We start from the raw sequence: 19,806 nt of genomic DNA on the forward strand, positions 1-19,806 counted from the left end.
CCCCCCCCTTCTCCCCCTCCCCCACCCCCCTCCCCTCACTGTCAGAAACACAGACACTGACATACAGACAGAGAGATAGAGTCACTGACAAAGACACACTAGGGGGACCGTCCCAGCACGCTGTTGGAGGACTCCCGATGCTGCAGTCGGTAAGTAAAAAATGTTTTATTTATTGATTTAAAAAAATGTTTTAACATTTTTTATTAATTTTTTTTGATTGATTTATTGGTTGAATTATTGATGTATTTATCATTTATTATTGATGATGGCTTTATTTGTAAAACTGATGTGTTTAATGTTTGTAAACTTCCCTTTAAACCCCCCCCCCCCCATTCCCTACGCCTGATTTGTAACCTATGCCTGATTTTCTAAGTGTAGACAAGGTTTTTCTGAGCGTACAAAAATCTACACTTACTCTATTCTAAGTTAGTTTGGAGTATGTTTTCACTGCCTAAACTTTCAAAACGGGCGTAAGTGGCCGGACACGCCCCCTTTTGGAAAAATAAATCTGTTCCAAACTGAAACTGTTCTAACTGACTAGAACTGGAGCAAACTAAATGCCGAGAATTGCAATTTCTAAGATACTCCATTCTAAACCAGTTGCTCCAAAAAAACAGGAGCAACTCAGGCTGAAACTTGGCCCCATTGTGCTGTATGATTCTATGATTAAAGTATGTGAGGCTGTTGGGAAATGGATACATTTCTACTCTACTGCTGCTACACTTGTATTAAATCATCTCAAAGTGCTTCACGATGAATTACTGTTAAAGTAGTGAGTATAATTTAGGCAAGCATGGCAGCCAGCCAGCATCCTGCAAAATGCCACAAACAGCAATGAGATGAATGACCAGGTAATCTGATTTTTGTCAGTTTTGGTTGAAGAAGGAATATTTCCCAAGGTGCTCTTCAAATTGTACCGGGGGTTTTAATCTCTACTTGAAGCAAATTGCATACTTGCCGAGTCTCACTTACTGTTTAGACTTGTTTTCTTTTATTTAGGTTAAGCAATGTATTTTGGTGGTGCATTTGATTTAAGAGAAGTAATAATGCTACAGGTAATATTAGATGCTAACTTCACATACAATGGAAAGAGACATACAAATGGTATGACTTTGAGAATTTGTTGCAATTTTGCTTGTAATTGTTTTTGAATTGGGTTATTTGTTTGAATATTCCAATTAATTCCTCTGAGAATGATTGTGAATTCACTGGCATTGATGTGCTGTCATCCTATAGTAGAAATATCCATTTAATTGGCAATGATATTGTTGATTAGGCAACCCAATAACCATGTATTGCCAGCCAGTGGAATTTGTCGTTATATTGGTCGGCTGACAGCCATCAAATAGAGTATTTACATGAGCAGTATGTAATATTTTTTATTAAGTAGATAAGCCATATTTGTATCTTAATTTAAAAGATTTTTTAAAACACGCACACACTTAGGCTCCAAGTTGTACAAATTGCTTCTTAGCCATTTAGTTCATAGTTGTACTTTAGTAATAGAAAGTAAAAAAGAAAAATTCAGTTTCGCAACTCTCATTTCATAGAATGTAAGCAACTTATTTTTGGTAAGCATGTATGAGCAATGAGCAGAATCTTTCCCCTTCGGGGTCTAGATAAAATGATTGCTGGAAAGGCTCATCAAATCGTAGAATACAAAAACTCCACACTTGTATTAAACACTACAATACAGAGTTATGAATAGGCCGGCAGAACTAATTTTGGATTCCTAGCGACTTACTGAAAATTTGAAGCTTATACAATACAAAGAAAAAGAAAAACGGTAGAACTTCCAAACCTAGAGCCCCCTGGATGTCGATGGGCATACAAGGTAGGATAAGGCTAAAAAGGTAAGCTTATGTTGGCTAAATACTGTAGAAAGCTTAGAGAGTATAGAAAGTGCAAGGGTAAAATTAAATTAGAAATTAGGAAAGCGAAGAGAGGGCATGAAAAAATATTTGCAAGTAAAATCAAGGAAAACCCAAAGATGTTTTATAAATGCATAAATAGCAAGAGGATAACTAAAGAAAGAGTAGGGCCTAATAGAAAAAGAAAGACTGACTTGGATTTATATATCAACTTTCATGATCACTGGACGTCTCAAAGCGCCTTACAGCCAATGAAGTACTTTTTGGAGTATAGTCACTGATGTATTGTAGGAAATAGAGACCAAAAGGTAACCTGTGTGTTGAGGCAGAAGATGGATTATGGTTCGTGATAATACTTTGCATATGTCTTCAGAAAAAGAGGGGTGATGCAGACATTGTAGTTAAGGAGGAGGTGTGTGAAATATTGGATAAGATAAATGTAATGAGAGACAAAATGTTAAGGGGTTTAGCATCTTTGAAAGTAAATTAATTGCCAGGCCCAGATGAAATGTATCCTAGGCTGTTAAGAAAAGCAAGGGAGGAAAGCGGAGGCTTTGACCATCATTTTCCAATCCTCTCTGGCTACAGATGTAGTACTGGAAGACTGCTAACGTTGTACTGTTTTTTTTTTAAAGGGAGAAAGGGATAGTCTTGAGTAATTATAGGCTAGTCAGTCTAACCTCACTGCAAATTATTGGAAAAAATTCTGAGGTACAGTAGTTAGAAAGGCACAGATTAATCAAGGACAGTCAGCATAGATTTATTAAGGGAAGGTCATGTCTGTCTAACTTGATTAAATTTTTTGCGGAGGTAACAAGAAGGGTTGATGAGGGTAATGCATTTGATGTAGTCTACATGGATTTTAGGAAGGGTTTTGATAAGGTCCCACATGGCAGACTGGTCAGTAAAGTAAAAGTCCATGGGATTCAAGGGAAAGTGGCAGGTTGGCTCCAAAATTGGCTCCATGGCAGGAAGCAAAGGGTAATTATCAATGGGTGTTTTTGTGACTTGAAGGCTTTTTCCAGAGGGGTTCTGCAGGGCTCAGTACTCGGTCCCTTGTTTTTTGTGGTATATATCAATGGTTTAGACTTCAACATAGGGGACATGATTAATAAGTTTGCAGATGATACAAAAATTGGGCGTGTGGTTAACAAGAAGAAAAAGTTGTAGACTGCAGGAAGATAGATAGACTGGTCAGGTGGGCAGAAAAGTGGCAAATGGAATTCCATCTGGAGAAGTGTGAGGTAATGTATTTGGGAAGGGCTAACCAGGCAAGGGAATATACAATAAAAGAAGTGTTGAAGAACAGAAGGACCTTTGAATGCATGCCCACAGATCCCTGAAGGTAGCACGACAGATAGATAAAGGTAGTTAAGAAGGCATACGGGATACTTTCCATTATAGCCGAGGCATAGAAAAGAAGAGCAAGGAAGTTATGCTTGAACTATATAAAACACTTGTTAGGCCACAGCTAGAATACTGCATACAGTTCTGGTCACCACATTACAGGAAAGATGTGATTTCAGTAGAGAGGATCTGCGAGGATGTTGCCTAGACTGGAGAATTGTATATATGAGGAAAAATTGGATAGAACATAAGGATATAAGAAATAGGAGCAGGAGTAGGCCATTTGGCCTATCGAGCCTGCTCTACCATTTAATAAGATCATGCCTTCAACTCCATTTCCCTGCCTGCTTCCCATAACCCTTGAATCCCTTATCAGTCCATCTTCACCCTAAATATATTCAAAGACCCAGCCTCCACAGCCCTCTACGGTAGAGAATTCCAAAGATTCACGGCCCTCAGAGAAGAAATTTCTCCTCATTTCCATTTTAAATGGGCGACCTCATATTCTGAAACTGTGACTTCTAGTTCTAGATTCCCCCATGAGGGGAAACATCCTTTCTGCATATCTTGTATGTTTCAATAAGGTCAACTCTCATTTTTCTAAACTCCAATGAGTATAGGCCCATCCTGCTCAACCTTTCTTTATAAAACAACCCCTTCATCTCAGGAATCAACCTCGTGAACCTTCTCTGAACTGCCTCCAAGCAGAACCAATGGGAACCTATTCAACCTTCGTCACCTTCAGGCTAGATCCAAGGCCGTCCTATCCTCTGTCATCGAACTACAGTATGCGAACGGCGCTTGCATCTGTGCACATTCAGAGGCCGAACTTCAAGCCATCGTCAACATCTTCATTGAGGCATACGAAAGCACGGGCCTTACATTAAACATCCATAAAACAAAGATCCTCCACCATCCTGACCCCGCCACACAGCACTGCCCCCCCCCCCCCACTCCCGGTCATCAAAATACATGGCGTGGCCTTGGACAATGTGGACCATTTTCCATCCCTCGACAGCCTACTATCAGCAAGGGCAGACATAGACGACGAGGTCCAACACCGCTTCCAGTCTGCCAGCGCAGCCTTCGGTCGCCCGAGGACCTCAAATCTGGCACCAAGCTTACGGTCTACATGGTAGTAGTGATACCCATATGTCTGAGACGTGGACCATATCCAGTAGACACCTCAAAGCGCTGGAGAAGTACCACCAACACTGCCTCCGCAAGATCCTGCAAATCCATTGGGAGGATCGACACACCAACGTCTGTGTTCTCACTCAGGCCAACATCCCCAGCATCGAAGCACTGAGCACACTTGACCAGCTCTGTTGGGCGTGCCACATCGTCCACATGTCCAACATGAGACTCCCAAAGCAAGCGCGCTACTTGGAAACTCCTACATGGCAAGCAAGCCCCAGGTGGGCAGGGGAAACGCTTCAAGGACACCTTCAAAGCCTCCTTGATAAAGTGCAACATCCCCACCGGCACCTGGGAATCCCTGGCCCGTGACCGTCCTAAGTGAAGGAAGAGCATTCGGGAGGGCGCTGAGCACCTCGAGTCTCATCGCCAAGAGCATGCAGAAATCAAGCGCAGACAGCGGAAGGAGCATGCAGCAAGCCAAACTCCCCACCCACTCCTTCCTTCAACCACTGTCTGTCCCACCTGTGACAGCGACAGTAATTCCTGTATTGGACTGTACAGTCACCTGAGAACTCGCTTTAGAATGGAAGCAAGTCTTCCTCGATTTTGAGGGACTGCCTTTGATGATGGGATCCCTCCTTAAATAAAGAGACCAAAATTGTACGTAGTACTCCAGGTGTGGTCTCACCAAAGCACTGTATAGTTGTAGCAGGACCTCCCTACTTTTATAGTCCATCCCCCCTTGCGATAAAGGCCAACATTCCATTTGCTTTCCAAATTACTTGCTCTACCGGCATGCTAACTTTTTGTGTTTCGTGTACAAGGACTCCCAGATCACTCTGGCAGCATTTTGTAATCTCTCGCCATTTAAATAATAATTTGCTTTTCTTTTTCCTACCAAAGTGGATAACCTCACATTTTCCCACATTATACTCCATCTGCCAAATTGTTGCCCACTCACTTAGCCTGTCTGTATCCCTTTGCAGAATCTTTGTGTCCTCCTCACAACTTGCTCTCCCACCCATCTTTGTATCATCAGCAAATTTAACTATATTACACTCGGTCCATTCATCCAAGTCATTAATATAGATTGTAAATAGTTGAGGCCCCAGCACTGATCCCTGTGGCACCCCAATAGTTACAGTTTGCCAACCTGAAAATGATTCATTTATCCTGACTCTGTTTTTTGTTACTTAGCCAATCCTCTATCCATGCTAATATATTTTTTGAGGATGTTTCCAGTAGAGTGGACAAGGGAGAACCAGTTGATGTGGTATATTTGGACTTTCAGAAGGCGTTCGACAAGGTCCCACACAAGAGATTGATGTGCAAAGTTAGAGCACATGGGATTGGGGGTAGTGTGCTGACATGGATTGAGAACTGGTTGTCAGACAGGAAGCAAAGAGTAGGAGTAAATGGGGACTTTTCAGAATGGCAGGCAGTGACTAGTGGGGTACCGCAAGGTTCTGTGCTGGGGCCCCAGCTGTTTACACTGAACATTAATGATTTAGATGAGGGGATTAAATGTAGTATCTCCAAATTTGCGGATGACACTAAGTTGGGTGGCAGTGTGAGCTGCGAGGAGGATGCTGTGAGGCTGCAGAGTGACTTGGATAGGTTAGGTGAGTGGGCAAATGCATGGCAGATGAAGTATAATGTGGATAAATGTGAGGTTATCCACTTTGGTGGTAAAAACAGAGAGACAGACTATGATCTGAATGGTGACAGATTAGGAAAAGGGGAGGTGCAAAGAGACCTGGGTGTCATGGTACATCAGTCATTGAAGGTTGGCATGCAGGTGCAGTAGGCGGTTAAGAAAGCAAATGGCATGTTGGCCTTCATAGCAAGGGGATTTGAGTACAGGAGCAGGGAGGTGTTGCTACAGTTGTACAGGGCATTTGTGAGGCCACACCTGGAGTATTGTGTACAGTTTTGGTCTCCTAACCTGAGGAAGGACATTCTTGCTATTGAGGGAGTGCAGCGAAGGTTCACCAGACTGATTCCCGGGATGGCGGGACTGATCCATCAAGAAAGACTGGATCAACTGGGCTTGTATTCACTGGAGTTCAGAAGAATGAGAGGGGACCTCATAGAAACATTTAAAATTCTGACGGGGTTAGACAGGTTAGATGCAGGAAGAATGTTCCCAATGTTGGGGAAGTCCAGAACCAGAGGTCACAGTCTAAGGATAAGGGGTAAGCCATTTAGGACCGAGATGCGGAGGAACTTCTTCACCCAGAGAGTGGTGAACTTGTGGAATTCTCTACCACAGAAAGTTGTTGAGGCCAATTCACTAAATATATTCAAAAAGGAGTTAGATGAGGTCCTTACTACTAGGGGGATCAAGGGGTATGGCGAGAAAGCAGGAATGGGGTACTGAAGTTGAATGTTCAGCCATGAACTCATTGAATGGCGGTGCAGGCTAGAAGGGCCGAATGGCCTACTCCTGCACCTATTTCCTATGTTTCTATGTTTCTATTAGCCCCAACCCTGTAAGCTCTAATCTTGTGCAATAACCTTTTATGTGGCACCTTTTCGAATGCCTTCTGGAAATCCAAATACATGACATCTACGGGTCTCCCTTTATCCACCCTGCTCATTACATTCTCAAAGGACTTCAGTAAATTTGTCAAACATGATTTCCCTTTCATACAGTCAAGCAGAGTCAGCATGGTTTTATCATGATTTTCTAAATGTCCTGCTACTACTTCCGTAATAATGGACTCCAGCATTTTCCCAATGACAGATGTTAGGCTAACTGATCTATAGTTTACTGCTTTCTGTCTCCATCCTTTCTTAAATAGAGGTGTGACATTTGCGGTTTTCCAATCCGCTGGAACCTCTCCATCCAGGGAATTTTATTAGATTACAACCAATGCATCCACTATCTCTACAGCCACTTCTTTTGGACACTAGGATGCTATATTAATGACTTGTATGAAGGGACCAAGTGTAATGTAGCCAACTTTGCTGATGATACAAAGATGGGTGGGAAAGCAAATCATGAATACGTGGCTGGAGAGATGGTGCAGGCAGGAGGTCTTTAGTTTCCTGAGGCATTGGGACCGCTTCTGGGGGAGGTGGGACCTGTACAAGCCAGACAGGTTGCACCTCAACAGAGCCGGAACCAATATCCTCGCGGGGGGTTGGGAGTTGCTAATGCTGTTGGGGAGGGTTTAAACTAGCTTGGCGGGGGATGGGAACCTGAAAATAGATTCAGGAGGGAAGGGTGTAAAGCTGGAATTAGAAAGCAAAAATGATGAATGTGAGTTTGAAGGAAAGAGGAATCAAGCAGGAAAAAAGGGTAAAAAGCCAAATTTAAAGGCTCTTTGTCTAAATGCACGTAGCATTCGTAACAAAATAGATGCGTTTACTGCACAAATAGATACAAATGGGTATGATCTGATAGCCATTACAGAGACGTGGTTGCAAGGTGACCAGGACTGGAAACTAAATAGTCAGGGTATTTGACAATCCGGAAGGACAGATAGAAAGGAAAAGGAGGTTGGGTAGCTCTATTGATAAAGGATGCAATCACTGCAATAGTGAGAAACTATATTGGCTTAAGTGATCAGGATGTTGAAAGAGTTTGGGTGGAGATAAGGAATAATAAGGGGAAAAAGTAGGAACTCTTGGTCGGAGTATAAACCAGGAAATAGTGGGGGGCTTGTAAAAAGGGAACAGCAATAATCATGGGTGATTTTAACCTCCATATTGATTGGAAAAATCAAATTGATCTGGGTAGCCTTGAGGAAGAGTTTATAGCGTGCGTAAGGGATGGGTTCCTTGAGCAGTATGTGACGGAACCAACCAGGGGCAGGCTATCTTGGATCTGGTCCTGTGTAATGAGACAGGATTAATTAACAATCTCCAAGTAAAGGATCCCCTTGGAATGGGTGATCATACCATGGTTCAATTTCAAATTCAGATGGGGGAGGTGAGAAAGTTGGACCTCAAACCAGTGTACTAAGCTTAAATAAAGGAGACTACAAAGGTATGAGGGCAGAGTTGGCTAAAGTGGACTGGGGAAATAGATTAAAGTGTAGGACGGTTGATGAACAGTGGCATGCATTTAAGGAGATATTTCACAACTCTCAAGAAAAATATATTCCAGTGAGGAGGAAAGGGTGTAAAAGAAAAGATAGCCATCCGTGGCTAACTAAAGAAATAAAAGATGGTATCTAATTAAAAACAAGGGGCATACAAAGTGGCCAAAACTAGTGGGAGGACAGAAGATTGGGAAGCTTTTAAAAGCCAGCAAAGAATGACTAAAAAAATGATTAAAAAAAGGAAGATAGATTATGAAAGTAAACTAGCACGAAATATAAAAACAGATAGCAAGAGTTTCTATAGGTACATAAAAAGGAAAAGAGTGGCTAAAGTAAATGTTGATCCCTTAGAGGACGTGACCGGGGAATTAGTAATGGGGAATATGGAGATGGCAGAAACTCTAAACAAATGTTTTGTATCAGTCCTTACGAAAGAGGAATGAACACTATCCCAACAGTAGATAGTCAAGGGGCTTATGGGGGGCAGGAACTTAACACAATCACAATGACTAAGGAGCTGGTACTCAGTAAGATAATGGGACTAAAGGCGGATAAATTCTCTGGATTTCATGGCTTGCATCCTAGGGTCTTAAGAGAAGTAGTGGCAGAGATAGTGGGATGTATTGGTTGTAATTTACCAAAATTTCCTGGATTCTGGGGAGGTCCCAGCAGATTGGAAAACTGCAAATGTAACGCCCCTATTTAAAAAAGGAGGCAGACAAAAAGCAGGAAACTATAGACCAGTTAGCCTCATATCTGTGGTTGGGAAAATGTTGGAGTCCATTATTAAAGAAGCAGTAGCAGGACATTTGGAAAAGCAAAATTCGGTCAGGCAGAGTCAGCATGGATTTATGAAGGGGAGTCATGTTTGACAAATTTGCTGGAGTTCTTTGAGGATGTAACAAACAGGGTGGATAAAGGGGAACCAGTGGATGTGGTGTATTTGGACTTCCAGAAGGCATTTGACAAGGTGCCACATAAAAGGATACCGCACAAGATAAAAATTGACGTGATTGGAGGGTAATATATTAGCATGGATAAAGGATTGTCTAACTAACAGAAAACAGAGAGTCGGGATAAATGAGTCATTTTCGGGTTGGCAATCAGTAACGAGTGGAATGCTGTAGGGATCAGTGCTGGGACCCTAACTATTTACAATCTATATTGATGACGTTAGAAGAAAGGACCAAGTGTAATGTAGTGACGTTTGGTGACGATACAAAAATGGGAGGAAAAGCAACATGTGAGGAGAACACAAAAAATCTGCAAAAGGACATAGACAGGCTGAGTGAATGGGCAAAAATTTGGCAGATGGAGTATAATGTTGGAAAGTGTGAGGTTATGCACTTCGGCAGAAAAAAATCATAGAGCAAGTTATTATTTAAATGGAGAAAAATTGCAAAGTGCTGCAGTACAGCGGAACCTAGGGGTACTTGTGCATGACACACAAAAGATTAGTATGCAGGTACAGCAAGTGATCAGGAAGGCCAATGGAATCTTGGCCTTTATTGCAAAGGGGATGGAATATAAAAGCAGAGAAGTCTTGCTACAGTTATACAGGGTATTGGTGAGGCCACACTTGGAATACTGCGTGCAGTTTTGGTTTCCATATTTACGAAAGGATATACTTGCTTTGGAGGCAGTTCAGAGAAGGTTCACTTGGTTGATTCTGGAGATGAGGGGGTTGCCTTATGAGGAAACGTTGCGTAGGTTGGCCCTCTACCCATTGAAATTCAGAAGAATGAGAGGTTATTCTTATCGAACGTATAAGATTATGAGGGGACTTGACGAGGTGGATGCAGAGAGGATGTTTCCACTGATAGTGGAGTCCAGAACTAGGGAGCAAAATCTCAAATAAGGGGCCGCCCATTTAAAACTGAGATGAGGAAGAATTTCTTCTCTCGAAGGGTTGTAAATCTATGGAATTCTCTGTCCCCCGAGAGCTGTGTAGGCTGGGTCATTGTCTATCTCTGTCTTAAATATATTCAGTTTCTTAACCGATAAGGGGTTATGGGGAGCGGGCAGGGAAGTGGACCTGAGTCCATGATTGAATCAGCCATAATCTTATTGAATGGTGGAGCAAGCTTGAGGGACCAGGTGGCATACTCCAGCTCCTATTTCTTATGTTCTTATACAGGCTATCAGGTCGAGGTGACTATGTCCACCTTTAGTCCCACTAGTTTACCGCCTCCTTTTTCTCTACGGATAGTGATTGTTTTAAGTGTGTTCCCCCCCCCCCTCCCCTGCCCAATAGCCCCTTGATTACCAGTTATTGGGATGCTTTTAGTGTCTTCTACCGTGAAGACTGATACAAAATATTTGTTCAAAGTCTCTGCCATTTCCCTGTTTCTCATTATTAATTCCGCAGTCTCATCCTCTAAGGGAGCAATGTTTACTTTAGCTAATCTCTTCCTTTTTATATGCCTGTAGAATCTCTTACTGTCTTGTTTTTATATTTCTTGCTAGTTTACTCTCATAAACTATCTTCTCTTATTATTTGGTTAGCTGCCCTTTGCTGGTTTCTAAAAATTTCCTCTGGCCTTGCATTATTCTTCGCAACATTGTATGCCTTCATTTTTAATTTGTGGAATTCTCTACCACAGAAAGTTGTTGAGGCCAGTTCGTTAGATATATTCAAAAGGGAGTTAGATGTGGCCCTTATGGCTAAAGGAATCAAGGGGTATGCAGAGAAAGCAGGGATGGGGTACTGAAGTTGCATGATCAGCCATGATCATATTGAATGGTGGTGCAGGCTCGAAGGGCTGAATGGCCTACTCCTGCACCTATTTTCTGTTTCTGTGTTAATAGGCTGGGGTTGTTTTCTTTGCAACACAAGAGGCTGAAGGGAGACTTGATTGAGATATATAAAATCATGAGGGGCCTGGATAAAGTGGATTGGAAGGGCCTGTTTCCCTTAGTAGAGAGATCAATAATCAGGGGGCATAGATTTAATGTGATTGGTAGAAAGATTAGCGGGGAGTTGAGAACTTTTTTCATCCAGAGCGTGGTGGAAATTTGGAACTCACTGCCTGAAAGGGTGATTGAAGCAGAAACCCTCATCGCATTTAGAAAGTACTAGGATATGCACTTGAAGTGCTGTAACTTACAGGGCTACAGACCACGAGCTGGAAAGTGGGATTAAGATGGATAGCTCTTTTTTTGGCCAGCACAGAGCCGCGGGCCAAATGGTCTCCTTCTGTGCTGTACATTTCTATGATTCTATAAGTAACTACTAGCTTGGTCAATCTGTATTATTGTGTATATTGGGGTTGATTGTGTTGTCAGTATCTGGAATAAAGGATTGCTCTAAATCAACTTTTTCTTTCAAACCATCAAGATTGAAAAATATTAGAAAGACTAATTGAGTTGGTGTCCTTGTATCTAACACATTGATTCATCTGAGGACTCAAATCAGTTTTGATGAACCACAAACAAGTTGGTTAGTGTTATGGAGTTGAATTTGATGTTGAAGTGCAACTTCCCCAACTGGTAACAACAGTCCCAGTTACTGACATAAATTAATAAGTATAGTACATAAAATAAATCAAACTGTTTTTACTTTTGCTATTAACTGCTTGCTTTCTCTTTATGTATGCTCATTTTTAGGCATTGGATGTGGATCGTGGAGTGCTACAAAAAATGAAGAAATCTGTGAAAGCTATTTATACATCTGGACTAGGTAAGCAACTGCTTTAATGCTTAGTTTGATGGTAAGCATAGAGAAGAAAATCTTGTGTGTTTTGTGATCTGCATGTCCTGGAAATAAGAATATAAATAGGTATAGGCCATTCGGCCCTTCGAACCTACTCCACTAATCACCTTTCCGCACTAACCCCATAGCCCTTGATTCCAAAAATCTGTTTGTCCTGAATATACTCGACGACCAAGCATCCACAGCCCTCTGCGGTAAAGATTTACAAAGATTCACAATTCTTTGAGTAAAGAAATTTCTCCTTATCTCAGTCCTAAATGGCTGACCCCATATTCTGAGACTGTGACCCCAGATTCTAGACTCACCAGCCAGGGGCAACAATCTCCTAGCATCTACCCTGTGAAGCCTCTTAAGAATTTTATACATCTCTAAGATCGCCTCTCATTCTTCTAAACTCTAGGGAATGTAGAGTCTACTTAGTCTACTTAATCTCTCTTCATAGGATAACCCCCCTCCCCCCGCACCATCCCAGGAATCAGTCTAATTTAAGTATTCTTTTCCAATTCCATACCAAGATTAATGAAACTGAAACACCCCATTGAGTCAATGAGGTACCTATGGAATGTGCTACAGTAGCATAAAGTAATAGTAGTAAATTTTGCATGGAAAATAATGGTGCGGGTAACTGCTCACCGTTATTAAGGAGTAAATTGAACAGCAACTTCCGGTGACCGCACGTGTGTGGTTAAACGCGGAAATCATAAAGCATAAAATTTAAAAGCCGGGCCAATATCCCTGTTGTATTGATGCTGTGGAACTGGGTTGTGGTTAAGTGGAGCTGTGGATCCGCCTACCCTTTGGGAAGAGGAGAAGAATGTTGGGTATAACTGGGTATATAAGATAAACCTCAGCATTTTCTGAAGTGAGTTTGAGTCTGAATGAGAAGTGCTTTGCAGTTGCTGGCTTTGTCATTCCTACCACTTAATATTAAACACACCCTGTTCTTTGTGTGTTTGGAATTTTGTCCGGAAGAAGTTGAAGACTCGGTTACCTGGTGCTTATGTGGGTCCTCACACTATGATTTCTTATTCTGAAGCAATAGGTGCTTGTCTTCTTCAAAGTAACTAGACTGTTAAATGGGCTGTTCGATTTATTTAGCTTATGTTCAACTGCAGAAAGCTGTTGTTGAGTTCTTGTTCAGCTGAAAATAAGAAATGGCAATTGATGGCTAGCATTATCAAAATAGTTATTCGGCCACCAATCCATAGCTGTTGTTTTTTCATGTACATGTTTCACGAAGTTATCCTGTCTTCAGGTCTTTTCTATTGAGAGGGTAGGTTCACAGTCTGCCCTAAACCACCCTCTGTAATTGGGTGCTAGGAGGCAGTAGATACAAGTCAGGCGCATGCCATTCCCTTCTGCTTTTTACATTCAGACTTAGTAACTGTACTGTAATACTGAGCAATACTTTTCCTCCTCCTAAATTTTCTGAAATGTACAATATAAATTTGCTGGTGTATATACATACGTGTGTTGGACAATGAAAACTCGAGTAATATAATTGTTTGACTTGATACATATTTCTAACTTTGTAGTGTCCCTGACGACTACATGTGCAGGAAGTGCATCCAGCTGCAGCTCCTGACAGACCGCATTGCGGCACTGGAGCTGCACATAGATTCACTCTGGAGCATCCGTGATGCTGAGGATGTCATGAATAGCACATTTAGTGAGTTGGTCACACCGCAGGTAAAGATTACTCAGGCAGATAGTGCAAGGGTCCCTTCATCGCCCTCCAAAACAGATACACCACCAGGGAGACAGAGGGAAGTAGAATGGGGGCAGAAGCAAAAGATAGAAAGAAGAAAAGTAAAAGTGCAGGGCAGAGAAACCCAAGGCAAAAATCAAAAAGAGCCACATTACAGCAAAATTCTAAAGAGGCACAGTGTGTTAAAAAGACAAGCCTGAAGGCACTGTGCCTCAAAGCGAGGAGTATTCGTAATAAGGTGGACGAATTAACTGCGCAGGCACCAATTAACGAATATGATATAATTGGCATCACGGAGACATGGCTCCAGGGTGATCAAGTCTGGGAACATTCAGGAAGGAAAGACAAAGGAAAAGGAGGTCGGTTAGTGTTGCTGGTTAAAGAGGAAATTAATGCAATAGTAAGGAAGGATATTAGCTTGGATGATGTGGAATCTGTATGGGTGGAACTGCAGAATACTAAAAGGGCAGAAAACGCTAGTGGGAGTTGTGTACAGACCACCAAACAGTAGTAGTGAGGTTGGGGACAGCATCAAACAAGAAATTAGGGATGCGTGCAATAAAGGTACAGCAGTTATGGGTGACTTTAATCTACATATAGGTTGGGCTAACCAAACTGGTAGCAATATGGTGGAGGAGGATTTCCTGGAATGTATTAGGGATGGTTTTCTAGACAAATATGTCAAGGAACCAACTAGAGGGCTGGCCACCCTAGACTGGTTGATGCGTAATGAGAAAGGATTAATTAACATTCTTTTTGTGCGAGACCCCTTGGGGAAGAGTGACCATAATATGGTAGATTTCTTTATTAAGATGGAGAGTGACACAGTTAATTCGGAAACTAGGGTCCTGAACTTAAGGAAAGGTAACTTCAATTGGCTAGAATAGACTGGCGAATGATACTTAAAGGGTTGACGGTGGATAGGCAATGACAAACATTTAAAGATCACATGGATGAACTTCAACAATTGTACATCCCTGTCTGGAGTAAAAATAAAACTGGGAAGGTGGCTCAACTGTGGCTAACAAGGGAAATTAAGGATAGTGTTAAATCCAAGGGAGAGGCATATAAATTGGCCAGAAAAAGCAGCACACCTGAGGACTGGGAGAAATTTAGAATTCAGCAGAAGAGGACAAAGGGTTTAATTAGGAGGGGGGAAATAGAGTATGAGAGGAAGCTTGCTGGGAATATAAAAACTGACTGCAAAAGCTTCAATAGATATGTGAAGAGAAAAAGATTAGTGAAGACAAACGTAGGTCCCTTACAGTCAGATTCAGGTGAATTTATAATGGGGAACAAAGAAATAGCAAACCAGTTGAACAAATACTTTGGTTCTGTCATTACGAAGGAAGACACAAATAACCATCTGGAAATACTAGGGGACTGAGGGCCTAGTGAGAAGGAGGAACTGAAGGAAATCCTTATTAGGCGGGAAATTGTGTTGGGGAAATTGATGGGATTGATGGCTGATAAATCCCCGGGGCCTGATAGTCTGCATTCTAGAGTACTTAAGGAAGTGGCCCTAGAAATAGTGGATGCATTGGTGATCATTTTCCAACAGTCTATCAACTCTGGATCAGTTCCTATGGACTGGAGGGTAGCTAATGTAACACCACTTTTTAAAAAAAAAAATAAGGAGCGAGAGAGAAAATGGGTAATTATAGACCAGTTAGCCTGACATCAGTAGTGGGGAAAATGTTGGAATCAATTATTAAAGATGAAATAGCAGCGCATTTGGAAAGCAGTGACAGGATCGGTCCAAGTCAGCATGGATTTATGAAAGGGAAATTATTCTTGACAAATCTTCAGGAATTTTTTGAGGATGTAACTAGTAGAGTGGACAAGGGAAAACCAGTGGATGTGATGTATTTGGACTTTTAAAAGGCTTTTGACAAGGTCCCACACAAGAGATTGGTATACAAAATTAAAGCACATGGTATTGGGGATAATGTACTGACGTGGATAGAGAACTGGTTGTCAGACAGGAAGTAGAGAGTCGGGATAAACGGATCCTTTTCAGAATGGCAGGCAGTGACTAGTGGGGTGCCGCAGGGCTCCGTGCTGGAACCCCAGCTATTTACAATATACATTAATGATTTAGATGAAGGAATTGAGTGTAATATCTCCAAGTTTGCAGATGACACTAAGCTGGATGGCGGTGTGAGCAGTGAGGAGGACGCTAAGAGGCTGCAGGGTGACTTGGACAGGTTAGGGGAGTGGGCAAATGCAGGCAGCTGCAGTATAATGTGGATAAATGTCAGGTTATCCACTTTGGTGTCAAAAACACGAAGGCAGAATATTATCTGAATGACGGCAGATTAAGAAAAGGGGAGGTGCAACACGACCTGGGTGTCATGGTACATCAGTCATTGAAAGTTGGCATGCAAGTACAGCAGGTGGTGAAGAAGGCAAATAGTATGTTGGCCTTCATAGCTAGGGGATTTGAGTATTGGAGCAGAGAGGTTTTACTGCAGTTGTATAGGGCCTTGGTGAGACCCCACCTGGAATAATGTGTTCAGTTTTGGTCTCCTAATCTGAGGAAGGACATTCTTGCTATTGAGGGAGTGTAGCAAAGGTTCACCAGACTGATTCCCGGGATGGCAGGACTGACATATGAGGAGATACTGGATCGACTGTGCCTGTATTCGCTGGAGTTTAGAAGGATGAGAGGGGATCTCATAGAAACATATAAAATTCTGATGGGACTGGACAGGTTAGATGCAGGAAGAATGTTCCCGATGTGACCCCAGAACTAGGGGTCACAGTCTAAGGATAAGGGGTAAGCCATTTAGGACTGAGATGAGGAGAAACTTCTTCACTCAGAGAGTTGTTAACCTGTCGAATTCTCTACGGCAGAGAGTTGTTGGTGCCAGTTCATTGGCTATATTCAAGAGGGAGTTAGATATGGCCCTTACGGCTAAAGGGATCAACGGGTATGGAGAAAAAGCAGGAAAGGGGTACTGAGGTGAATGATCAGCAATGATCTTATTGAATGGTGGTGCAGGCTCGAATGCCGAATGGCCTACTCCTGCACCTATTTTCTATGTTTCACTTTGAACAACCATATTTATTGCAATGTTCTGTAAAAAGTGCAGTACCTACTATTAAGCCGCTTTTTTCATCAAACCCTTAATCTAACTTCAGAATGTTATAAAACATTGCCATTTTCTATTGCGTGTTGCAGACGTTAAGAACCACTCGCCATCCATAAAAGTCATAGTAAGTGGTCATAATATACAAATTAACTCCAATGAAAAATCTCCAAAAGGTTTTAATGTACATTTTGTTTTAGGATTAAAAAAATAAAACTTGGAACATGTTTAATCTCATCAGGTTGTCTAGAAAAATTAGTTTAATAAAATCATTTGAACTGTGTTGCAGTTTTGAGCACAGTCCCATGCAATGATCCCTTAAAAAAAAAAATGTCTTTAGGTGCACGGCCCCTTTAACAGGCTGCGCGGCCCATTCAAATTCCCGTGCATGTGCGTTTTTTTCTATTTAAAAGCCGGTGAGCTGGCTGCGTGGCAGCTCCAGATATCTGTTTTCAGCACATAATTGATTAAATCCATATTGTAGTGCAAAGAAACATCTAATGGCAAATTCCACCATGGCATAATATGACCTCAACATTGTAGTGTAGTGACAGACATTTCTCATATTGTCATTGCACTGCATCTGTTGGGCTTTTAGAGGTAGATCGGTCCGCAATTTGCTTTGGGTAGTAACAGCGAGCGAACAGCATTCACTATTATTACCCTTTTGAAACTGACCACCACTTCAGGTAATTGCCTGCCATTATTTTGACTTGCCCGAGCAAGTTTATGTTTTAAAAATTTTTGCGTGGCAAGTTCACAAACATGCGAGCTGATAATGTCGCAGCGAGAGAAACTGGGCATCTGGGACCTGAGTGAACTGGGTTGGTGTATCTCCTTAACCAATCAGATTGAAGGATTCTGAAATTAACAGCTCCAGAACTGAAGGAAATGTAAATAAGAACAGGTGAATTCAATGTCAAGTCAGGTAAAGAAAGAGAAATAAGAGAGAAAGAGAGTGAGAAAAATGAAAAGTAAAAACATTTTTAAATTTTAAATGTTACGTTTTAAAAATCTCCAAGAATTAAAACTTGAAGGAATTATTCTCCACACTTGTAATAGTTTTCAGTGCCAGAGAGCATGTTTGGCAGTAATTAACACATCATGTCGTTTAAAGGGTACATAGACTGAAATGGACAAGAGTTAACTTTCTGTGGCAAGTTTAGTTCATATCTACCATGCAAATACAGCAATTTCATGGCATGCAATGCATTTCAATGGTGAGCCAGACAGCGAGATGCCATATTCGCAAAGCTAACAGCGGAGCAGCGCACCTTGGACAGCAACTTTTGGATTTCTGCGTTTAACCCCGAGCATCTGCCCTTGCCTGAAGTTGCTGTAGCATTTGCACATATATAACGGCGAGCGCTATTAGCCTCACCGTTATTTTGACAGCCAATTATGGCACAATAAGACTCTTTCAATAAATGTGAAGAAACTAAATGCATTTTCTTAATTTGAAGTTGCTTGATTAAAAACAAATTGATCTAAATTCTTCGGTTAGCTGCATTACATAATTCAAATCATTGGATAATTTTAACTTTTTTGTCCAAAGTTATCAGGTCTAAACATAAAACTTGATCGAATATTATATAACTAGATTGTTACAAGTTTGTCTCTGTTGTGGCTATTTCCTGTGTACACTGTTCAGTTGCTCCTTGAAGTGGTCTGATCATTTTGGCCCTTAATTTGCTGTTGATATGACGGCATACTGAGTACGCCGCCATACCGCCTTTGAAATTGACCGCAAGTTCGCATGTGCTAAATCCCGAACTTGTGATCTGTAAAGTTCTGTCTGCGCATCAGCTTTGCTGCATGTTTCACCTACCCATTCAAATCAGTGTGCTGCCGAAAAGTTGGGCTAATTGCCCACCTACTGCGCATTAATTATCCTGAGAATGTTTACGTCTGGTGCGAACAGGTACAGCGTAAGCGGGGGTGATGACAAAACTGTATTAGTTGGTGACTGCTGACTGACCCTTTGTTTGTTTCCAGCATTTTCTGATTAAAAAATTTACTGACCAGACACACAGCTCTTTTCATGTGTCATTATCTTTCTCAATGAGTTTTTGAACACAGAAATTAAGCACAGTAAGAAACCAGAAATAGGCACACCATAGATTGGATATATTGGTTTAGGGCAAAGTTTTTGTGTGGCGATTATTTCTCAATAGACTACAATAACAAAAAAAACTACTGATTTATAGAAACATTTTGTACTGGGGTGCTTCTACTTTGAAAACAATTCAAATAATGGAGCATCTAATTTAAATGGAGTTGGTAAGAACCGTATTTTATTTTATTCGTTCCTGGGATGTGGGTGTCGCTGGCAAAGCCAGCATTTATTGCCAATCCCTAATTTCCCTGGAGATGGTGGTGATGAACTGCCTTCTTGAACTGCTGCAATCCGTGTGGTGAAGGTACTCCCACAGTGCGGTTCGGGAGAGAGTTCCAGGATTTTGACTTGGAGGGGAACTTGCAGGTGATGGTGTTTCCATGCGCTTCCTGCCCTTGTCCTTCTAGGTGGTAGAAGTTGCTGGTTTGGGGAGGTGCTGTTGCAGAAGCCTTGGCGAGTTACTGCAGTGCATCTTGTAGATGGTACACACTGCAGCCACGGTGCGCCAACGGTGGAGGGAGTGAATGTTTAAGGTGGTGGATGGGGTGCCAATCAAGCAGGCTGCTTTGTCTTGGATGGTGCAAGCTTCGAGTGTTGTTGGAGCTGCACTCATCCATGCAAGTGGAGAGTATTCCATCATACTCCTGATTTGTGCCTTGTCACATGGTGGAAATGCTTTGTGGAGTCGGTGAGGTGAGACACTCTGCAGAATAGCCAGCCTCTGACCTCTTGTTGCCACAGTATTTATGTGGCTAGTCTAGTTAAGGTTCT

The 19,806-nt window shown here is 41.8% G+C and overlaps 1 protein-coding gene across 1 annotated transcript in view; it reads left to right on the top strand.

Moving 5' to 3' along the window:
- Positions 1-19,806, top strand: part of asap2a (ArfGAP with SH3 domain, ankyrin repeat and PH domain 2a) — a 235,284-nt gene that overhangs the window by 74,313 nt on the left and 141,165 nt on the right. Inside the window, exon 2 of the mRNA XM_070884966.1 lies at positions 12,014-12,086. Coding sequence (XP_070741067.1) covers positions 12,014-12,086 — 73 coding nt within the window. The remainder of the gene's footprint in view (positions 1-12,013; positions 12,087-19,806) is intronic.

This window comes from Pristiophorus japonicus, chromosome 7 (assembly GCF_044704955.1).
Source record: "Pristiophorus japonicus isolate sPriJap1 chromosome 7, sPriJap1.hap1, whole genome shotgun sequence".
Classification (NCBI taxonomy): domain Eukaryota; kingdom Metazoa; phylum Chordata; class Chondrichthyes; family Pristiophoridae; genus Pristiophorus; species Pristiophorus japonicus.